Source organism: Somniosus microcephalus, chromosome 10 (genome assembly GCF_052327205.1).
Source record: "Somniosus microcephalus isolate GS21.2 chromosome 10, FLI_Smic_1.0, whole genome shotgun sequence".
NCBI classification, from domain to species: Eukaryota; Metazoa; Chordata; class Chondrichthyes; order Squaliformes; family Somniosidae; genus Somniosus; species Somniosus microcephalus.
Genome location: NC_140996.1, coordinates 169,505,014 through 169,522,653, shown reverse-complemented (window position 1 = coordinate 169,522,653; position 17,640 = coordinate 169,505,014). Strand labels below are relative to the sequence as shown.

The 17,640-nt window shown below is 43.0% G+C and overlaps 1 protein-coding gene across 4 annotated transcripts in view; it reads right to left on the bottom strand.

Moving 5' to 3' along the window:
• parp4 (poly (ADP-ribose) polymerase family, member 4) overlaps positions 1–17,640 on the bottom strand; it is a 201,007-nt gene that overhangs the window by 174,644 nt on the left and 8,723 nt on the right. For all 4 annotated transcript variants that reach the window (XM_085999130.1, XM_085999129.1, XM_085999131.1 and 1 more), the window contains 5 exons: positions 13,116–13,248; positions 6,850–7,036; positions 3,675–3,741; positions 3,083–3,161; positions 613–708 (listed from right to left, as the gene is read on the bottom strand). In XM_085999130.1, coding sequence (XP_085855256.1) covers positions 613–708; positions 3,083–3,161; positions 3,675–3,741; positions 6,850–7,036; positions 13,116–13,241 — 555 coding nt within the window. In that variant the 5' untranslated portion in view covers positions 13,242–13,248. The remainder of the gene's footprint in view (positions 1–612; positions 709–3,082; positions 3,162–3,674; positions 3,742–6,849; positions 7,037–13,115; positions 13,249–17,640) is intronic.

The following is a 17,640-nucleotide window of genomic DNA, read 5'->3' as shown; positions in this document are numbered from 1 at the left end:
GTGTGGTGGAAGCCGATTCAATAGTAACTTTCAAAAGGGAATTGGATAAATAGTTGGAGGGAAAAAATCTGCAGGGCTATGGGGAAAGAGCAGGGGAGTGGGACTAGTTGGATAGCTCTACCAAAGAGCCGGTACAGGCACGATGGGCCGAATAGCCACCTTATGTGCGGTATCATTCTATGATTCAGCTACATTGGGGGAAGATTTCCTCTATAATATAGATTTCCTCTGTTTGCTATTGGTAATGAAATCAAACATGTATATATAAAGAAAGTGGTTATGATTTTTCTGCAAATTACGAGCAGAGGAACTCTTCCCTTGTGATTTCTCCCCAATAGATTTTCTATTATCTTCACTAAACATCTAATTCACATAAAACTTATTTTCTCAAATGGTGCTATATTTTAATAGTTTACCCTTTTTTTGGAATTTTTCTACCATTCTCTAGCTCCCCTCAACAAAGATGACAAACAAGTCCATGGCAGTTTGGGTTCACATGACAGTAAAATTTTTCAGTGCAAATGTAAACAGAACAAAATGTAAAGAAAACTCATGACGGAGCTGCTGGATTTACAGTGTTCACTCAGAACCTCAAACAGCAAAGTTACTAACCTGTTCAGAGTGTGAAGATATTCGAAAAGGAAAGTTGCCATTTTTCTGAGAAACTTGCAATTCAACCACCACCATTTCACTAGCTCCATTTTCATTCTGATAGAAATGTAAGAAACTGTGTTGGTAGAGAAATGACTTGTTGTACATCTGGTTGAGAAAGACAGATTAGCAATATCCTGTGATGAAGCTAAACATAAAATATTGGTTCAACTTAGTAACTTGAGGTTCAGAGCAGGCTGAAGTGCACAGAAACCTAGATGGACTATTTTTTATTTTGAGCCTTTTCCTGTTAATATTCATTATATGTAGCATGTCCAGTTAAAAAAAAAACTTGCCCTTCATCAATGATGGCCTCATAGTTAAAAACTACAAAGAAATGTTGGGCATTCTATATAAAACAAGACTAAGATAAAGAGAGACTTGTATGCGCCACATAAAAGGTGAAAAAGATTGAAATATAGATGCGAACAAGGTCTCTCATTGGTTTAGTGCTTGGAAGAACCCCCAACTTCCACAATCTGCTAGGTCCCATGGTAGCTTGTAGATTTTAGCCAGACTGGTGAAATTTTGTAATTTCTAAATTCTTACTCTCCGGAATTGATTTTTTTTTTGTAACTAGACAAAAGGCTAATTGGTAGGAACATTTCTGCCTGCACAATGTGGGTGTGGGGAGAGACCCAGGAAATTAGGTATGAATGGAATTTGCCAGCTCCCGCTGATTGTGTGCAAAGTCCAAGTGCAGGTGTGTGCATTGCTTGCTACCCATGCACACCCTTAAAATATTTCTTGTGCCGAATGGCACAACTCGCTTAGAGCAAACTCTGACTTGACTAGCATTAAATGTCATTTCAATAAAAACATCCCTCCGATAGTAAAGAAATGGAACTGAAATTACAGTTTTCAAGTGTGCACTATGTGGGAATGTGATTTCTTTAGTAGCAATTAAAAAGTAACTGCAATACTGAATCTTTAACACTTCTAAAGCAGCTAATGAATCACTAAACCATTCTAAATGGGAAAACATTTCAATAACATAGCTATGGAATGTGCATTTGTTGGCAACATTGTTTGAAAATGCCAATTTACTGACAAAGCCCTACCAATTCTGGTAACTTTGATGGAGGAACGTGATCTCACTTTTGGTAGGGGAAGGAGATCACTAGCATGTCAACAAGGTGCAACGTAAGGCAATACATGACAGACATGCTGAATGCTGTCTCGACATCTCAGGCAACCTGCTGGGAGGTCCAGAAAAAGATGTACAATTTAAGGAAGAGCATAAGGTAAAGCATCAATATGTAATCTGTGATGCCAGACCCTAGGGAGTCATGGGCATCGGATGAGGTTCTCAAGCTTTTGTCCAACCGGGGCAGTGCATTGAAAATTCAGCATTCTATATTTTTACTGCATTTATATTTACCAACTGGTATGTTAATTTTGTTGCTCTATAATAGTGTTTTTTAAAGTTTCTTTATCACGGACTCCCTGCAAACAATGACACTTCAAAAGAGCGCCGTCCTAACTTCCAGAAAACAATGTCAGCTACATAATGGAAAACAATGCTACGGTTGCTTTTTTCATTGCGATTAGCAAAAACAGCCCAGGCCCCAAACCACCACAGAATTGTAGGCTGGATGCTATAGTAAATTCCTGAAGTTACTTTGTTCATTAACTGTGCCCTACCTGCTCCACAGCAGTGTGAAAACAGGTATAATGTTTGTACTGCAAATATTTTTTGTGCTAATCAAATCTAATAAACCCCACTTGTGTGTGGTGGTTGTACACTTTTGAGATAAATGTTACGCTCCTTGATTCCAAAAGGCTGCAAATGATGGCACAAAACAGTTATTAAAACTCAAATTATATCAGAACATAGGAATAAAATTGAGTATTAACATACCTCTTCCTTTCCCTTGCCATGTACAATCTGCAACCAAATAGTCAGGCAAGCAACCTGCTCCCTAGACTATGCCAATGCTGCTTTGATCCAGCCGCCTGAAGAGGATCATTCATCCTTATTTTCCTTCTTTCTTTGGTGTAGTTCCCCTTCTCTGCTCTGTGCTTCCACAGTGCAAAGCTGTGACTCAGAACTCAGCGGCAGAGAATTACATGTTGTAACCTGTGTCTCATCACGCTGCACCACCAGTCCCAACTGTTTTCAGTTAAATGCATGCTACAACTTTTCCTTTTTAATTTTGGCAGCTCACTTCAGACATTCTTTATCAACAGGATGGGGAGTGAATGGGCTTAAGTCAACACTATCATGCCAGCAGTGACCATGCTCAATGTTTTTCAAATCATCTTTAAAATGGAAAGCATATTACTTCACACTGTAGCTTTGCTGCTGTACAGACTGTAAAGTACATAATAAATTTGTCCATCACCCCCAGTCAATAAAAGATCTGTAAAAATGAGCGACCATAGAAGAAAATGGATGAAAAGAATGGAAAACAAATCTAGGGCAGCAAACCTTTTCCAATATAGAATACTTCACCACCTCAAAATCTGCTGGAAAAGGAGGAATATTGCTGTCATGTGCAGAAATAAATCTGTGGAGAAAAAACACACACATTAGACTAACTGTGCAGTACATAAACAATGAATATTTATTGATTAATGGGTCTGCATAATTATTGAAATTAACACTTATCATACTGAATAATGTGGTGATGTAGTGCATTGGGATACTAGCACACATAGGAGGACAGAGTGATTTAATGTAGGCTCACACCCACAATTCCCCAAAAATGAATTACTGATTTCAGCTATGACATCATTGGGAGGCACGCTGTTTCCTCACAATGAAGCAGGAAAAGTTGAAGGAGGCTTCCTCCAGACTGCTCTTGGGCACTACTTAGTGGCCGGTTGCACTGTAGCACCGATAGAGACTGATGGAAACTTGAGAGCAGATCATCTGCTTGGATAGGGATGATGCACAGTGTGGACGTAAAAAGGGGCTAAAAGAATAAATAACTAACTTAAAATTATAGTTATCACAATTATATTCTCAACATTGATTAAATAATATATTTATTATTAATAATAAAATCTAACAAAGATACCTAAAGTTTTCTGTATGATCTTGCATTTCCTCTTGAGGAATTTCAACGTTTAGTTGCATCTTTGTCCCTGTTAATGTGAATTTTCAGAATAAAACATTTATTATATTTACCACTGCATTTTCAAGAACAAAGAAAGAACTTGCATTTATATAGTGGTTTTCACATCCTCAGGAAGTCCCAAAACGCTTCGTAGCCAATGAATTGATTTTGAACTGTGGCCATCGATGTGTAGGCAAATAAATGCTGGCCTCGCCAGTGATGCCTGCATCCCATGAATGAATTTTTAAAAAGCGGCAGCCAATTTGCACAAAGCAAGGTCCCACAAATAACAATGGGATAAATGACCAGCTAATCTGTTTTTGGAGGTTTTAAATGATTGATAAATGCTGACCAGGGCGCCACTACTTTTCTTCAAATAGTACAATTGGATCTTTTATATCCAACTAAACAGGCAAACAAGCCTTGATTTAATGTCTCACCAGAAAGGCAGCACGTCCAACATTGAAGCTCTCGCTCAGTACTGAAGTGCCAGCCTAGATTATGTGCTCAAATCCCTGGAATGGGGCTTAAATTTACAACCTTCTGACTCAGAGGCAAGAGTGCTATCACCAGGCCAAGCTAATACAAAAATAGGAAATAATAATTTCAACTCTGATACTGAAGAACAGATAGCAATTTTACAAAGGCAGAATGAAAACAAACAGAAACAGAATAAAAAGGTACGCAGGCTACACTGAGAATCTGAATAGTATTTTCTTACTGCACTTTAACCACTGCATCCCATATTATTTGACATTTGTTCCCAAGGAAATGAGAGTCCATATTAATGGCAACTGAAATAGCTGTGACAAACATTTTGTATGAAATACTGAATTAGATACATAAAATCATTATGCAGCCTATCTTGTATATATTGTTTAATTATTCGACAGAGAACTGGAGAGTTTTAAACAGTTTTAATACTGACGGTAAGGATATTCAGCCTCAGCTGCTGGAGATCAAGGTTGAAATAAAGGTGCACAACTCCAAATTGACTACTTCACCTATCCTCCGTAGCAAAAAGAAAACCTATCCTCCGTAGCAAAAAGAAAAACTATAAGTCTCATGGAGCAGTTTTGCCTTTGTTAAGGAGTATGTAATGTGCAAGCCCAAATAGTAATAGTTCCTGATTTAGGTTAAAACTGGTCTCTATCCTTTACACGAATTCACTTACATGAATAAACAAGTAACAGTAATAAAGTCCAAGGTTCCTACCTGCACACCACAAACAAAATGGTAGCAGTGCATGACCTGCCTGCACACCCTGCCCTCATAGAATCATACAGCACAGAAGGAGGCCATTCAGCCCATTGTGTCTGTGCGGCTCTTTTAAAGAGCTATCCAATTAGTCCCACTCCGCTGCTTTTCCCCCCATAGCCCTGCAAATTTCTTCTTTTCAAGTATATATCCTTTTGAAAGTTACTATTGAAATTGCTTCCTTTCAGGTAATGCATTCCAGATCATAACAACTCGCTGCATAATTTTTTTCCCCTCAATTCCCCCTGGATTTTTGCAAATTATCTTAAATGTGTCCTCTAGTTACTGACCCTTCTGCCAGTGGAAACAGTTTCTCCCTATCTACTCTATAAAAAACCCTCATAATTTTGAACATCTCTATTAAAACTCCCCTTAACCTTCTCTGTTCTAAAGGAAAACAAACCCAGCTTCCCCAGTCTCTCCTCGTAACTGAAATCCCTCATCCCTGGTATAATTCTGGTAAATCTCCTCTGCACCCTCTCCAACGTCTCAACATCCTTCCTAAAGTATGGTGCCCAGAATGGACACAGTACTCTAGCTGAGGTCTAACCAGTGATTTATAAAGTCTACCAGAACTTTCTTGCTTTTCTCTTCTATCTATGCTTATAAAGCCAAGGATCCTGTACGCCATATCAACTTATCATGCCACTTTCAAAGATTTGTGTATGTGAACTGCAAAGTCGCTTTGTTCCCACACCCACTTTAAAATTGGCCCATTTAATTTATATTGCCTCTCCTCATTTTTCCTTCCAAAATGCATCACTTTTACACTTCTCTGTATTAAATTTCATATGTCATTTCACCAGTTTGTCTATTTCCTCCCAAGGTCAGCTACTATCCTCCTCACTGTTTACTACATTTCCAAGCTTTGTGTCATCTGCAAAACTTTGAAATTATGCACCCTATACCCAAGGTCAGGTCATTAATATATATCAAAAAGAGCAGTGATCCTAATACTGACCCCTGTGGGACACCACTCTATACTTCCCTCCAGTCTAATAAACAACTCATGTCCTTTAACTTTTCATTAGCCTTATTATAGTTCAATTAATCGATATCCGAATAGGTTCCTTCGGCAGGATTTTGTTACAATTAAGAACATAGATAGCATTGAAAATAAGCATGTTTTTAAACAACTTCAAGTTCTTACTTATGCTCTCTCAGATGTAGGGCTCTTATTCTCGTACACATGGCACTATCCTGCACACTCACAGCATTCTTACTTACTCTTGCATATATACCCTGCTCGCACACAAGGTACTTGTACTCATTCTCATGCACACACCACTCTTACTCTTTTGCATTTGCATGATGCTCTCGTACCGCTCCCATTCCTTTTTGCATGTGCACAGCTCTCTCTCACACTCATATACAGCTCTTACTTGTTCTTGCATGTACACAGCACGCATTCTCTTCTGCATGCACACAGCTCTTGCACGCACACTTGCTTTCTCCATCCTTTCAAAACAGCGTATAGGTACATATTATAGAAATGGCATTCAGCGGAAATTTTAGGCTAATAAAAACACTTACACTTTTGAGGGAGTAGGGGGGGGAGGGGTGCTTGCATCTGATCAGCCCCAGGTCCAATCATAAGGCACCGGCACCCAAGGAGTATACAGACCTCACAAAATTTTTAACATTGTGGAATTTGTGTAGGATTTAAATTGTATATTAAATGGAAGGGAGCTCCAGGAACCTAAAATGCAGAGTCCAGACTTGGGTGAAATGTTGGTTGCAAAATTCCCAACAGTCCTGGACAGTGGTTGCACCTGTGCCCCACAAGCTATTTATTCATTAATTTCATTATTTTTAAACCTATATAAAAAGAGAGTATTCATACAAAAGAGTGACAGCCTTCTTTTCACAGTGTACCTACCATCACCATCATTGTTTGTATGAGGAATCGGTTCACATGGTTTGTAGCAGTTGACATCCAAAAGTTTATCTTCTTTAATGCAGCTGGCTATATAATCCAGATTTACAACAGGAATATTATATCTCTGGATGGCTTTCAGTCTAGAGGAACTCACGGCATTGAGATCAGATGTAACAACATGTGTACACTGTAAAATTAAACAAAAGGACTGTTTTCTGAAGTAATAAAGACAATAAGATCATGGCCAATACATTAAGCTATCAACATGTCACCAAGAATATTTCGGTAACACGATGTCTTGCCCTCCATTAAATTTTCAATACTACATTTTCTCTGGTTGCTTGATTTGACTGTGTAAATTATTAGACAATTTCACGGGGGGGGGGGGGGAGGGAGGGGAAGGGGAAGCGAGAGTGTATTGTCACAGTTGATTACATTACATTGCAAATATGATGGAAAGTGGGACACATTTTTGTGTGCAGAGGATATATTTCTACATCTGAACAAGTGTTCATATCTTGACATGTATGGAGCTGACAAGAACTACCCTTGGAAGTTGGGCTGTGGCATAAAACCATTGTGAAATGGGTACTCATTGCTCTCTGCTTTGGGGTAATTTATTTATTGGCAATCTCTCATTATCAATACATAGTTATCGCTTGTATGCAGATAAAAAAGATTGACTGCAGAATGCCTGCACAATCATCTCTCGAACTGCTTCTGAGTTGGTAGCACAGATTTTTCTTTTGGCTGTGACCTTTTGAACTTCATGTAATGCAGATGCAATCACAGAGAACGATGCTTAATATGTGTGCAACTGATAATATGTCTGTAAACATGTCTCTAGTAAAAGTTGTAGGTGGTGCAGTGAGTTAAACATTTTGACCTTTCGGGCCTTGGTACAAATCTAGCTAAACCAATGGCCTAATTTTCTCCTGAATCTGCTGCTTGCAAGGGTCCCCTGTGCTATGAATTTGAACTCACAGAAACCCCACAGTGCAGATAGAGGCCATTTCGGCCCATCGAGCCTGCACCGACACATATCCCACCCGATCCCTGTAACCCCGCGTATTTAATCCCCCTAACACTAAGGGTCAATTTATCATAGCCAATCAACCTAACCCGCACATCTTTGGACTGTGGGAGGAAACCGGAGCACCCGGAGGAAACCCACGCAAACACGGAGAGAATGTGCAAACTCCACACAGACAGTCACCCGAGGCCGGATTCGAACCCGGGTCCCTGGCGCTGTGAGGCAACAGTGCTAACCACTATGCCACCGTGCTGCCCATGTGCCACTGTGCCAATCCCATTCTTAGAGAGCATGGGCCCACAGCACAAAACTTATACTACATTGCCAATTTTATTTAGCGAGCACATAGGATGGCTGGTGTAGAAAATGGAACAATGTCACACTGGTACATTACCAACTGCTCTTCTGAGATTAGGGATGGCACTTTGTTGAAGCAACAGGAACTTTACTATATCTGACCTGGAAGTGCTTGATGTTGGTGCAAGGTGTCCAATATGGAAAAAGTTCCGTAGGATAAAAATAGATAAAAAGGAGGTATTTAAAAGGTTGTCAACGCTCAAAGTAAAAAGGTTACCTGGTCTGACTGGGATGCGTCCGAGGTTGCTGAGGGAAGCAAGTGTGGGAATTGCAGCGGCTTTGGCCACTATCTTCCAATCCTCCTTAGATATGGGCGGGGTATCAGAGGACTGGAGGATTGCAAATGTTGCACCCCTGTTCAAAAAATGGGACAGGGATAAACCCGGAAATTATAGGCCAGTCAGTCTGACATCGGTGGTGGGGACATTTTTAGGAACATTAATCTAGGATAAAATTAATTAGCATTTGGAAAAATATGGGTTAATAAATGAAAGCCAGCACAGATTTGCTAAAGGCAAATCATGCTAGACTATTTTTTTAAATATTCATTTATGGGTGTGGGCATCGCTGGCAAGGCCAGCATTTATTGCCCATCCCTATATTGATTCAGTACGTTGATGAAGTAACGGAGAAGGCTGATGAGAGCAGTGCGGTTTATGTTGTGTATATGGACTTTCAAAAAGCGTTTGATAAAGTACAACATAATAGACTAGTTAGAAAAATTGAAGCCCATGGGACTAAAGGGGCAGTGGCTGCATAGATACGAAATTCGCTAAGGGACAGAAAGCAGAGAGTAGTGGTGAACGGTTATTTTATAGACTGGAGAGAAGTATACAGTGATACTAAAAACAGAAAATGCTGGAAATACTCAGCAGGTTAGGCAGCATCTGTGGAGAGAGAAACAGAGTTAAAGTTTCAGGTCAGTGACCTTTCGGCAGAATAGAACAAGTTATACAGTGGTGTCCCCCAGGGAACGGTATAAGGACCAATGCTCTTTTTGATATATATTAATGACAGGAGCGGACGACTGCTGGACAGACCACTGCCTAATCCGCGCTGTCATCTCCATCAATGTAGCCCCAAAACAGCTGTGGCAACAGAAACAATGCCGCAGGAAAATTAACGCTGGAGCACTCGAGGACCTCGCTAAGAAAACCCTATTCAGCCTGCGCCTCACAAACAACCTGACGACTCCCAGTGATGCAGAGACACAGAGTGCCCATAGCGCCTGGTCTGCACTCAAGGCCTCCATAATCAGCAGCTGTGAAGAGACGCTCGGTCACTCGACCAGGAAACACCAAGACTGGTTCGACGAGAACAACCAGGAGATCCAGGAGCTAATAACCGCAAGCGCAAGGCATTCCTGATCTGGAAACAGCAACAGAAGTCGAGAGCAAGAAAGCAGCTCTACAGAAGCCTGAAGGCCGAGGTCCAACATAAAACCTAAAGAACAGATGGCGGGTGGAGAAAGCGCAGGAGATCCAGCAGCTAGCTGACAACCACGACGTGCGTGGATTCTTTAGCACAGTCAAGACGATCTACGGCCCAATCACCCAAGGCCCTACCCCACTGCGGGCCAAGAACGGACAGGCAGTCAGTGCCCACTGGAAGGAGCACTTCAAAGATCTCAACTGCGACTCTGTCTTCAACGCGAGTGTCTTCAACTCCATCCCACAGCATGCTACCCGCCACCATCTCAGCACAACCCCAGCCCGGCATGAGGTTGAAAAGGCCATCCGACAACTGAAGAACAACAAGGCCTCAGGAGCAGATGGAATCCCCGCTGAGGCACTAAAGCATGGTGGAGAAGCACTACTGGTGCGAATTCATGAACTCATTTTTCTTATCTGGAAGGAGGAGAGCATGCCAGGGGATCTCAGAGACGCTGTAATTGTGACCATCTTCAAGAAAGGTGACAAGTCCGATTGCTGTAATTATAGAGGAGTTTCCCTGCTGTCTGCCACAGGGAAAGTCATCGCAAGAATCCTCCTCAATCGCCTTCTCCCAGTGGCCGAAGAGCTCCTCCCAGAGTCGCAATGCGGATTCCGCCCACTAAGGGGCACAATGGACATGATCTTCACCGCACGTCAATTACAAGAGAAATGCAGGGAGCAGCACCAACCGCTGTACATGGCCTTCTTTGATCTCACAAAGGCCTTCGACACTGTCAACCCTGAGGGATTATGGAGTGTCCTCCTCAAATTCAGCTGCCCTCAAAAGTTTGTCACCATCCTCCGCCTGCTTCACGACGACATGCAAGCCGTGATCCTGACCAACGGTTCCACCACAGGCCCAATTCACGTACGAACCGGGGTCAAGCAAGGCTGTGTCATCACATCAACATGCTTCTCGATCTTCCTTGCGGCAATGCTCCATCTCACCTTCAGTAAGCTCCCCGCTGGAGTGGAGCTAATTTACAGAACAAACGGGAAACTGTTCAACCTCCGGTGCCTCCAGTCCAGATCCAAGGTCGTCCCATCCTGTCGTCGAATTACAGTATGCAGACGACGCTTGCGTCTGCGCTCACTCGGAGGTCGAACTCTAAACCATCGTAAACACCTTCACCGAAGCGTACTAAACATCCGTAAGACAAAGGTCCTCTACCAACCTGCCCCTGCCACACAGTACTGCCCCCCGATTATCAAAATCCACAACAAAGCCTTGAACAACGTGGACCACTTTCCATACCTTGGGACCCTACTGTCAACAAGGGCAGACATCGACGACGAAGTCCAACACCGCCTTCAGTGTGCCAGTGCAGCCTTCGGTCGCCTGAGGAAGAGTGTGTTTGAAGACCAGGACCTCAAACCCGGCACTAAGCTCATGGTCTACAGAGCAGCAGCGATACCCGCCCTGCTGTATGCCTCAGAGACATGGACCATGTACAGCAGGCACCTCAAAGCACTGGAGAGGTACCACCGATGCTGCCTCCGCAAGATCCTGCAAATCCATTGGCAGGATAGGCGCACCAACGTCAGTGTTTTTGCTCAGGCCAACATCCCCAGCATCGAAGCTTTGACCATGCTCAATCAGCTCCGATGGACGGGTCACATTGTCCGCATGCCCGATACGAGACTTCCAAAACAAGCGCTCTACTCGGAGCTCCGGCACGGCAAGAGAGCCCCAGGTGGGCAGAGGAAACGCTTCAAGGACACCCTCAAAGCTTCCTTGAAAAAGTGTAACATCCCCACCGACACCTGGGAATCCCTGGCCCAAGACCGCACAAAGTGGAAGAGAAGCATCCGGGAAGGCGCTGAACACCTCGAGTCTCTTCGCCGGGAGCAAGCGGAAGCCAAACGCATGCAGCGCAAGTCAACCCAAGCACCCCACCCACCTGCCCCTTCGACCACCGTCTGCCCTACCTGTGACAGAGACTGTAGGTCCCGCATTGGACTAATCAGTCAGGTGCGAACTAATTTTTAATGTGGAAGCAAGTCATCCTCGGTTCTGAGGGACTGCCTAAGAATAAGAAGATATTAATGATCTGGACTTGGGTATACAGGGCATAATTTCAAAGTTTGCAGATGACATGAAACTCGGAAATGTAACAAATAGTGAGTAGGATAGTAACAGACTTCAGGAGGACACAGACAGAATAGTGAAATGGGCTGACACATGGCTGCTGAAATTTAACACAGAAATGTGAAGTGATTTATTTTGGTAGGAAGAATGAGGAGAGGCAATATAAACTAAATGATACAACTTTAAAGGGGATGCAGGGACAGAGAGACCTGGGGGTGTACGTGCAAAAGTCTTTGAAAGTGGCAGAATAAGTTGAGAAGGGTGTTAAAAAGGCGTAAGGGATTCTTGCCTTTTTAAATAAAGGCATAGAGTACAAAAGCAAGGAGGTTATCCTAAACCTTTATAAAACACTGGTTAGGCCTCAGCTGAAGTATTGCATCCAATTCTGGGTACGACACTTTAGGAAGGATGTCAAGGCCTTAGAGAGGGTGCAGAGATTTACTAGAATGGTACTAGGTTTACTAGAAAGGTTTCAGTTATGTGGAGAGACTGGAGAAACTGGGGTTATTCTTCTTAGAGCAGAGAAGGTTAAGGGAAGATTTGATAAGAGGTGTTCAAAATCTTGAAGGGTTTTGACAGAATAAATAAGGAGAAGCTGTTTCCAGTGGCAGAAGGGTGGGTAACCAGAGGACACAGGTTTAAGGTAATTAGCAAAAGAACCAGAAACAACATGACGGAAAAAAAAATGCGCAGTGAATTGCTATGATCTGGAATACACTGCCCAAAAGGGTGGTGGAAGCAATTTCAATAATAACTTCAAAAGAGAATTGGATATATACTTGTAAAGGAAATATTTGCAAGGCTATGGGGAAAGAGCAGGGGAGTGAGATTAATTGGATAGCTCTTTCAAAGAGCCAGCACAGGCATGTTGGGCCAAATGGTCTCCTTCTATGCTGTATCATTCTATGATTTTATGATTTCCCAGCACGGACATCAGAAAAAAAACTGTCTCTACCAAGCTTCAAACATCAGATTTTGTAGCAAGAAACTGGTTGTTTTTCAGTAACTGCTTAATGTCATATCTTCATATTCTTAATCTCCTTCCTCTATTGTACCTCTACTACAATGTAACTGGTGCAAAACAAATATTCCACTCCTCTGTGATGTGGCTAAAAGATCCTGTGCCTGCAAGCATTAGTTAACCCTACTGCAATTACAAATTACAAGTCACGCTAATGTTTGTACAAAAACACTTTTACATTGGGGTTTTGATTAACTAATTGAATCAAAATGCTAGTTTGCATTAATTATCCCAAAAGTAAAATGATTGTCAAAATAGGATTATTCCACAATTAAGTGCTTAACATGTGTTAATATTAGTACAGGCAAGCATATTTGGTAATCTAGGTCATACCTGTCGATTGACCAGATAGGAAATGATTCCATCATTGTTCTTAATAGCAGTCTTCAACTTGTTTTTCTCTTTTATGGGCAACTCCTTTACATCCAGAACCACCACACAGTCTGTAAATACAGCCATGGCACTCCTGCCCAAGAGAAACAATCCACTTGAGTGTACTTTGGGATTATTTTTTTACCGAACAGTAATGAATACCATTTACGAAAAACATTGCGTGGCTTACTCACAAAGCAGTACAATTTTTAAAAATTCTGTTATTTTTAAACTCTGCATGCCAGAAAAGTCAGTTAAATAATTATGTGAGGTGGTATTGCATCTTACATGTTTTCATAAAGAAGTTTTTAGGATTGCAGTTTGTTCACAGAAGATATAATTAAGCTTAAGATGTGACTTGGTGATAAGGTCTACAAATGGGGTAGATGCGACTTTCGAGGGCTAGATAGAAGTAAATGTTAAGTTTTAAACTAGTAAGTGAATTTACTTATCAAAGTTGGAAGAAAGATCCTATGGAGACATAACTCTAGTAACTAAAATGATAATGCAACAGTTGTTCTGTTCATTATCCTGAGCATGTTACTGAAACCTTGCCTAGATTTCAAGGCTAGAGCAGATACTGTTTATGAAATGATCTCAAGTCCTTATGACTTAAAGAATATTTAAAGCACATTAAGCAACATTGTTTTAAAACTGGTTTGTGACTTCAAATACGAGTAGAAAAATTCAACATCCTTTGTGTCATGAGCTTGAGTCCCTGTAAGCTATTGTTTGCTTAAATTATGCAAATATAATTAGATACACATACACAATAATAATCTTAAAATGGGGATTTTCACCACTTTGTGAAAAAGAACTATGTTCCAAATTTAACATGATATTACAAACAAGCGAGGTGATGTTATGTTTCTAGCCTTTACCTAGACATTTCTCTTGTGCTTTGCATAAAAGACCACTTCTGTAACTGAGCACCACTGGCAAGTTTACATAGGCAGTTTCTATTATAAATGTGGACATAGGAATTTATAATGGAAATACAAAAATATGAATAGAATGTCTAACTGGCCCAATTATTCCCTAGCAGAAGCTGAATGCCAACTCTCCGACACCCCCTCCTACCTCCACCTGGACCATGACCCCACTACCGAACATCAAACCACCGTTTCCCCCACAGCCACCAACCTCATAGTTCCCCAACCCCGCTCAGCCCGCTTCTACCTCCTTCCCAAGATCCACAAACAGGACTGCCCTGGTAGATGTTGTGTATGTACCTTTAAGAGAGAACTGATTTTATACTGTAGTACCGGCAGTGACCACACCTGTATATAAAGCCATAGCAGGTTTCTGTACTTTCAGTTTAAGCTTACCCTCTGTTCAGTAAATACCTGTTATTATTGTTCTCCTGCAGTCCGTGTATTATTGATACGCAGACACTACACTGGTGACGAGCAGGTTCGAACTCACCTGCAGTACTGCATCACCTCACGGGGATCTTTCCCTGAAAAGAAGCTTCTTGGAGGTCGAAGTCAGAGCAACGGGCGTCGACCGCGGGCAACCGCCCAGGGATCCATCGGAGTTCGGAGAATTGCAGGGGAGGCTGTGGAGAGCTGGGCTTGGCTCCCCAGTCAAGGTGTTCCAGCAAATCGTGCTGGTAGCAGGTAGTGCGCTGACCCTTCCAGACTGCGGCGGGCTCGATCGAGCGGCTCTGCAAAGGGGCCGTGCAGTGTCATCGGGAGGAAAAGAGAGAGAGAGAGAGGGTGGAGCGCACAAGACGCGGTCGGTGCTCAAGAACCGGGCAGCGTAGAGAAAATAAAACGAGGGGAAGGAAAAGTGAGACGCGCCAAAGCCGCAGGTCACCGCCATTACCCTGTAGAACGCTAGGAGCAGCATGGCAGCAAGGGGAAGAAGGAAAAGCGCGGGAGGTGCCATTTTATTCGATTGGGGAAGAAGGAAAAGCGCGGGAGGCGCCATTTTAATCTATTGGGGAAGAAGAAAAAGCGCGGGAGGTGCCATTTTAAACCACCCAAGATGCCGAAGAGTGGCAGTATCACTGCTTTCGACAACGAGGTAGAAGACTGGACCACGTATGTGGAAAGAATTGAAGTGTACTGCAAGGCAAATGAGGTGGCCGATGGAAAGAAGGCGTCGGTATTATTAAATTTGATGGGCGCGAGAACGTCCGGCCTATTGCGGAATTTAATTACCCCAGCTAAACCAATGGAGAAAAGTTTTGAAGAGATTGTTAATATCTTACAGGAACACCTAAACCCTACACCGCTGCAAGTTCCATAAAAGAAACCAGCACAAAGATGAGAGCAATGCTGACTATCTTACGGAACTACGCAAGTTATCGAAGCACTGCCAGTTCGGAGCAGGACTGGCACACACCTTAAGGGATAAGTTTGTCTGCGGGCTCCAGAGTGAAGGAACCCAGAAACGACTACTTTCGGAAAAGGACCTGACGCTAGAACAGGCTTTCAGCGTGGCAGTATCCTACGAAGCAGCAGCACGGGGAGCTGCGGAAATACAACAGAAACCACAAGAATACAGCGCTAACGAAATGGCATATCGAGCAGGAAAGTGCTATCGCTGCGGCAGAACAACCCATGATCAGAAGGACTGCTGGTCTAAGGACAAAGTATGCAGGCAATGTGGGAAAATGGGACACATAGCAAGAGTCTGCAGGTCGGGAAAGAAAACCAACACTAAAAGAACTACTAAGGAAAAGTACAAGAAAGTAAAAAAAATGACAGACAGTAGTTCAGAAGATCAGGAGAGTGATAATGACTCCGGGAGCAGGAGACTAAGTTGTCTAAAGTTACACGTGATCGCAAAGGAGGATCACCGAACCATTTGGGTCACCCTCATGATAGCAGGGTCCCAAGTAAAGATGGAATTGGACACAGGATCAGCCCTAACTGTCATGAATCGACGAGACTATGAGCGGCTATTCTCACACATACCCTTGAAAGACACGTCCATTGTATTGAAGACATACACGGGGCAAAAAGTCTACCCCAGAGGAAAAATAAGGGTGCCAGTTAAATAAAACGGCAAGAAAACACAGAAACTGTATCTATATATACTACAAGATGGAGGACCACCATTATTGGGACGTGAATGGATCCGAAAAATACAATTGGATTGGCATTCCATTCAGGCGCTAACTGTGACTGACAAAAAGGATGACGACGTCACACCTGGACGACTGTCAAAAATTCTAACTGACACGAAAGAGGTGTTCCAACAAGGACTTGGGACTCTAAAAGGAGTAACGGCAACGATAAAAATCGAAGATAACGCAAACCCAAAATTTTTTAAGGCCAGACCGGTACCGTACGCGATCCGCCCAGCCGTTGAAGCAGAGCTGGAGAGTTCGGGTGTGCTGTCCAAGGTGGACTGGAGCGAGTGGGCCACACCCATCGTTCCTGTAATGAAGAAATCATTGAGCAGCACGCCTGGGGAGCCGAAGAAGGTTCGCATCTGTGGGGACTTCAAGGTAACTGTGAACCCAGTCCTGCACACAATACAATATCCACTTCCACAGATAGAAGATATTTTCGCCTCACTATCTGGAGGGAAATGCTTTACGAAGATCGATCTGGCCCAAGCGTATCTACAAATGGAGGTGGAAGAAGCATCTAGGAAATACCTCACGATAAACACTCACAAAAGGTCTTTACCAGTACAACCGACTGGTATTCGGGGTAGCATCAGCCCCGGCTATTTGGCAGAGAGCGATGGAACAAGTCCTGCAAGGGATCCCGGGGACCCAGTGTTATTTGGACGACATCCTGGTTACGGGCGAAAATGACAGTGAACACCTTGCCAACCTGGAGCAGGTGCTCACTAGATTACAAGAATATGGGCTACGAGCCAACCGCCCCAAATGCGAGTTCTTCAGGAGACAAATCTCGTATTGTGGCCGCATGATTGATGAGGAAGGGTTGCATAAGTCTCCAGACAAGATTGAGGCAGTAGTCAAGTCTCCAGCACCGGAAAATGTGTCGCAACTGAGGTCGTTCCTCGGGTTGGTGAACTACTACCATAAGTTCTTGTCGAATTTATCTACAATTCTGCACCCACTGAATGCCCTGCTGCAAACTGGAGTAACATGGGAATGGAGTGATGAGTGTAAGCGTGCCTTTCAGAAATGTAAATGCCTAATCACTTCAAAAGAAGTATTGGCCCACTACAATCCAACACTACCGATTCGGTTGGCATGTGATGCGTCTCCCTACGGTATTGGAGCGGTGCTGTCACACAAATTCCTTGACGGTTCAGAGAGGCCAATAGCCTTTGCGTCGCGCTCGTTAACCTCAGCCAAGCGTAACTACGCCCAGGTTGACAGGGAGGCCCTCAGCCTGGTGTGGGGGGTGAAGAAGTTCAATCACTATCTGCACGGGCAGAAATTCACCCTACTGACTGATCATCAGCCTCTGGTCTCCATTTTTAACCCAAAGAAGGGCGTTCCGGTGATGACGGCGCAACGACTGCAAAGATGGTCACTTTTTCTAGGGGCACA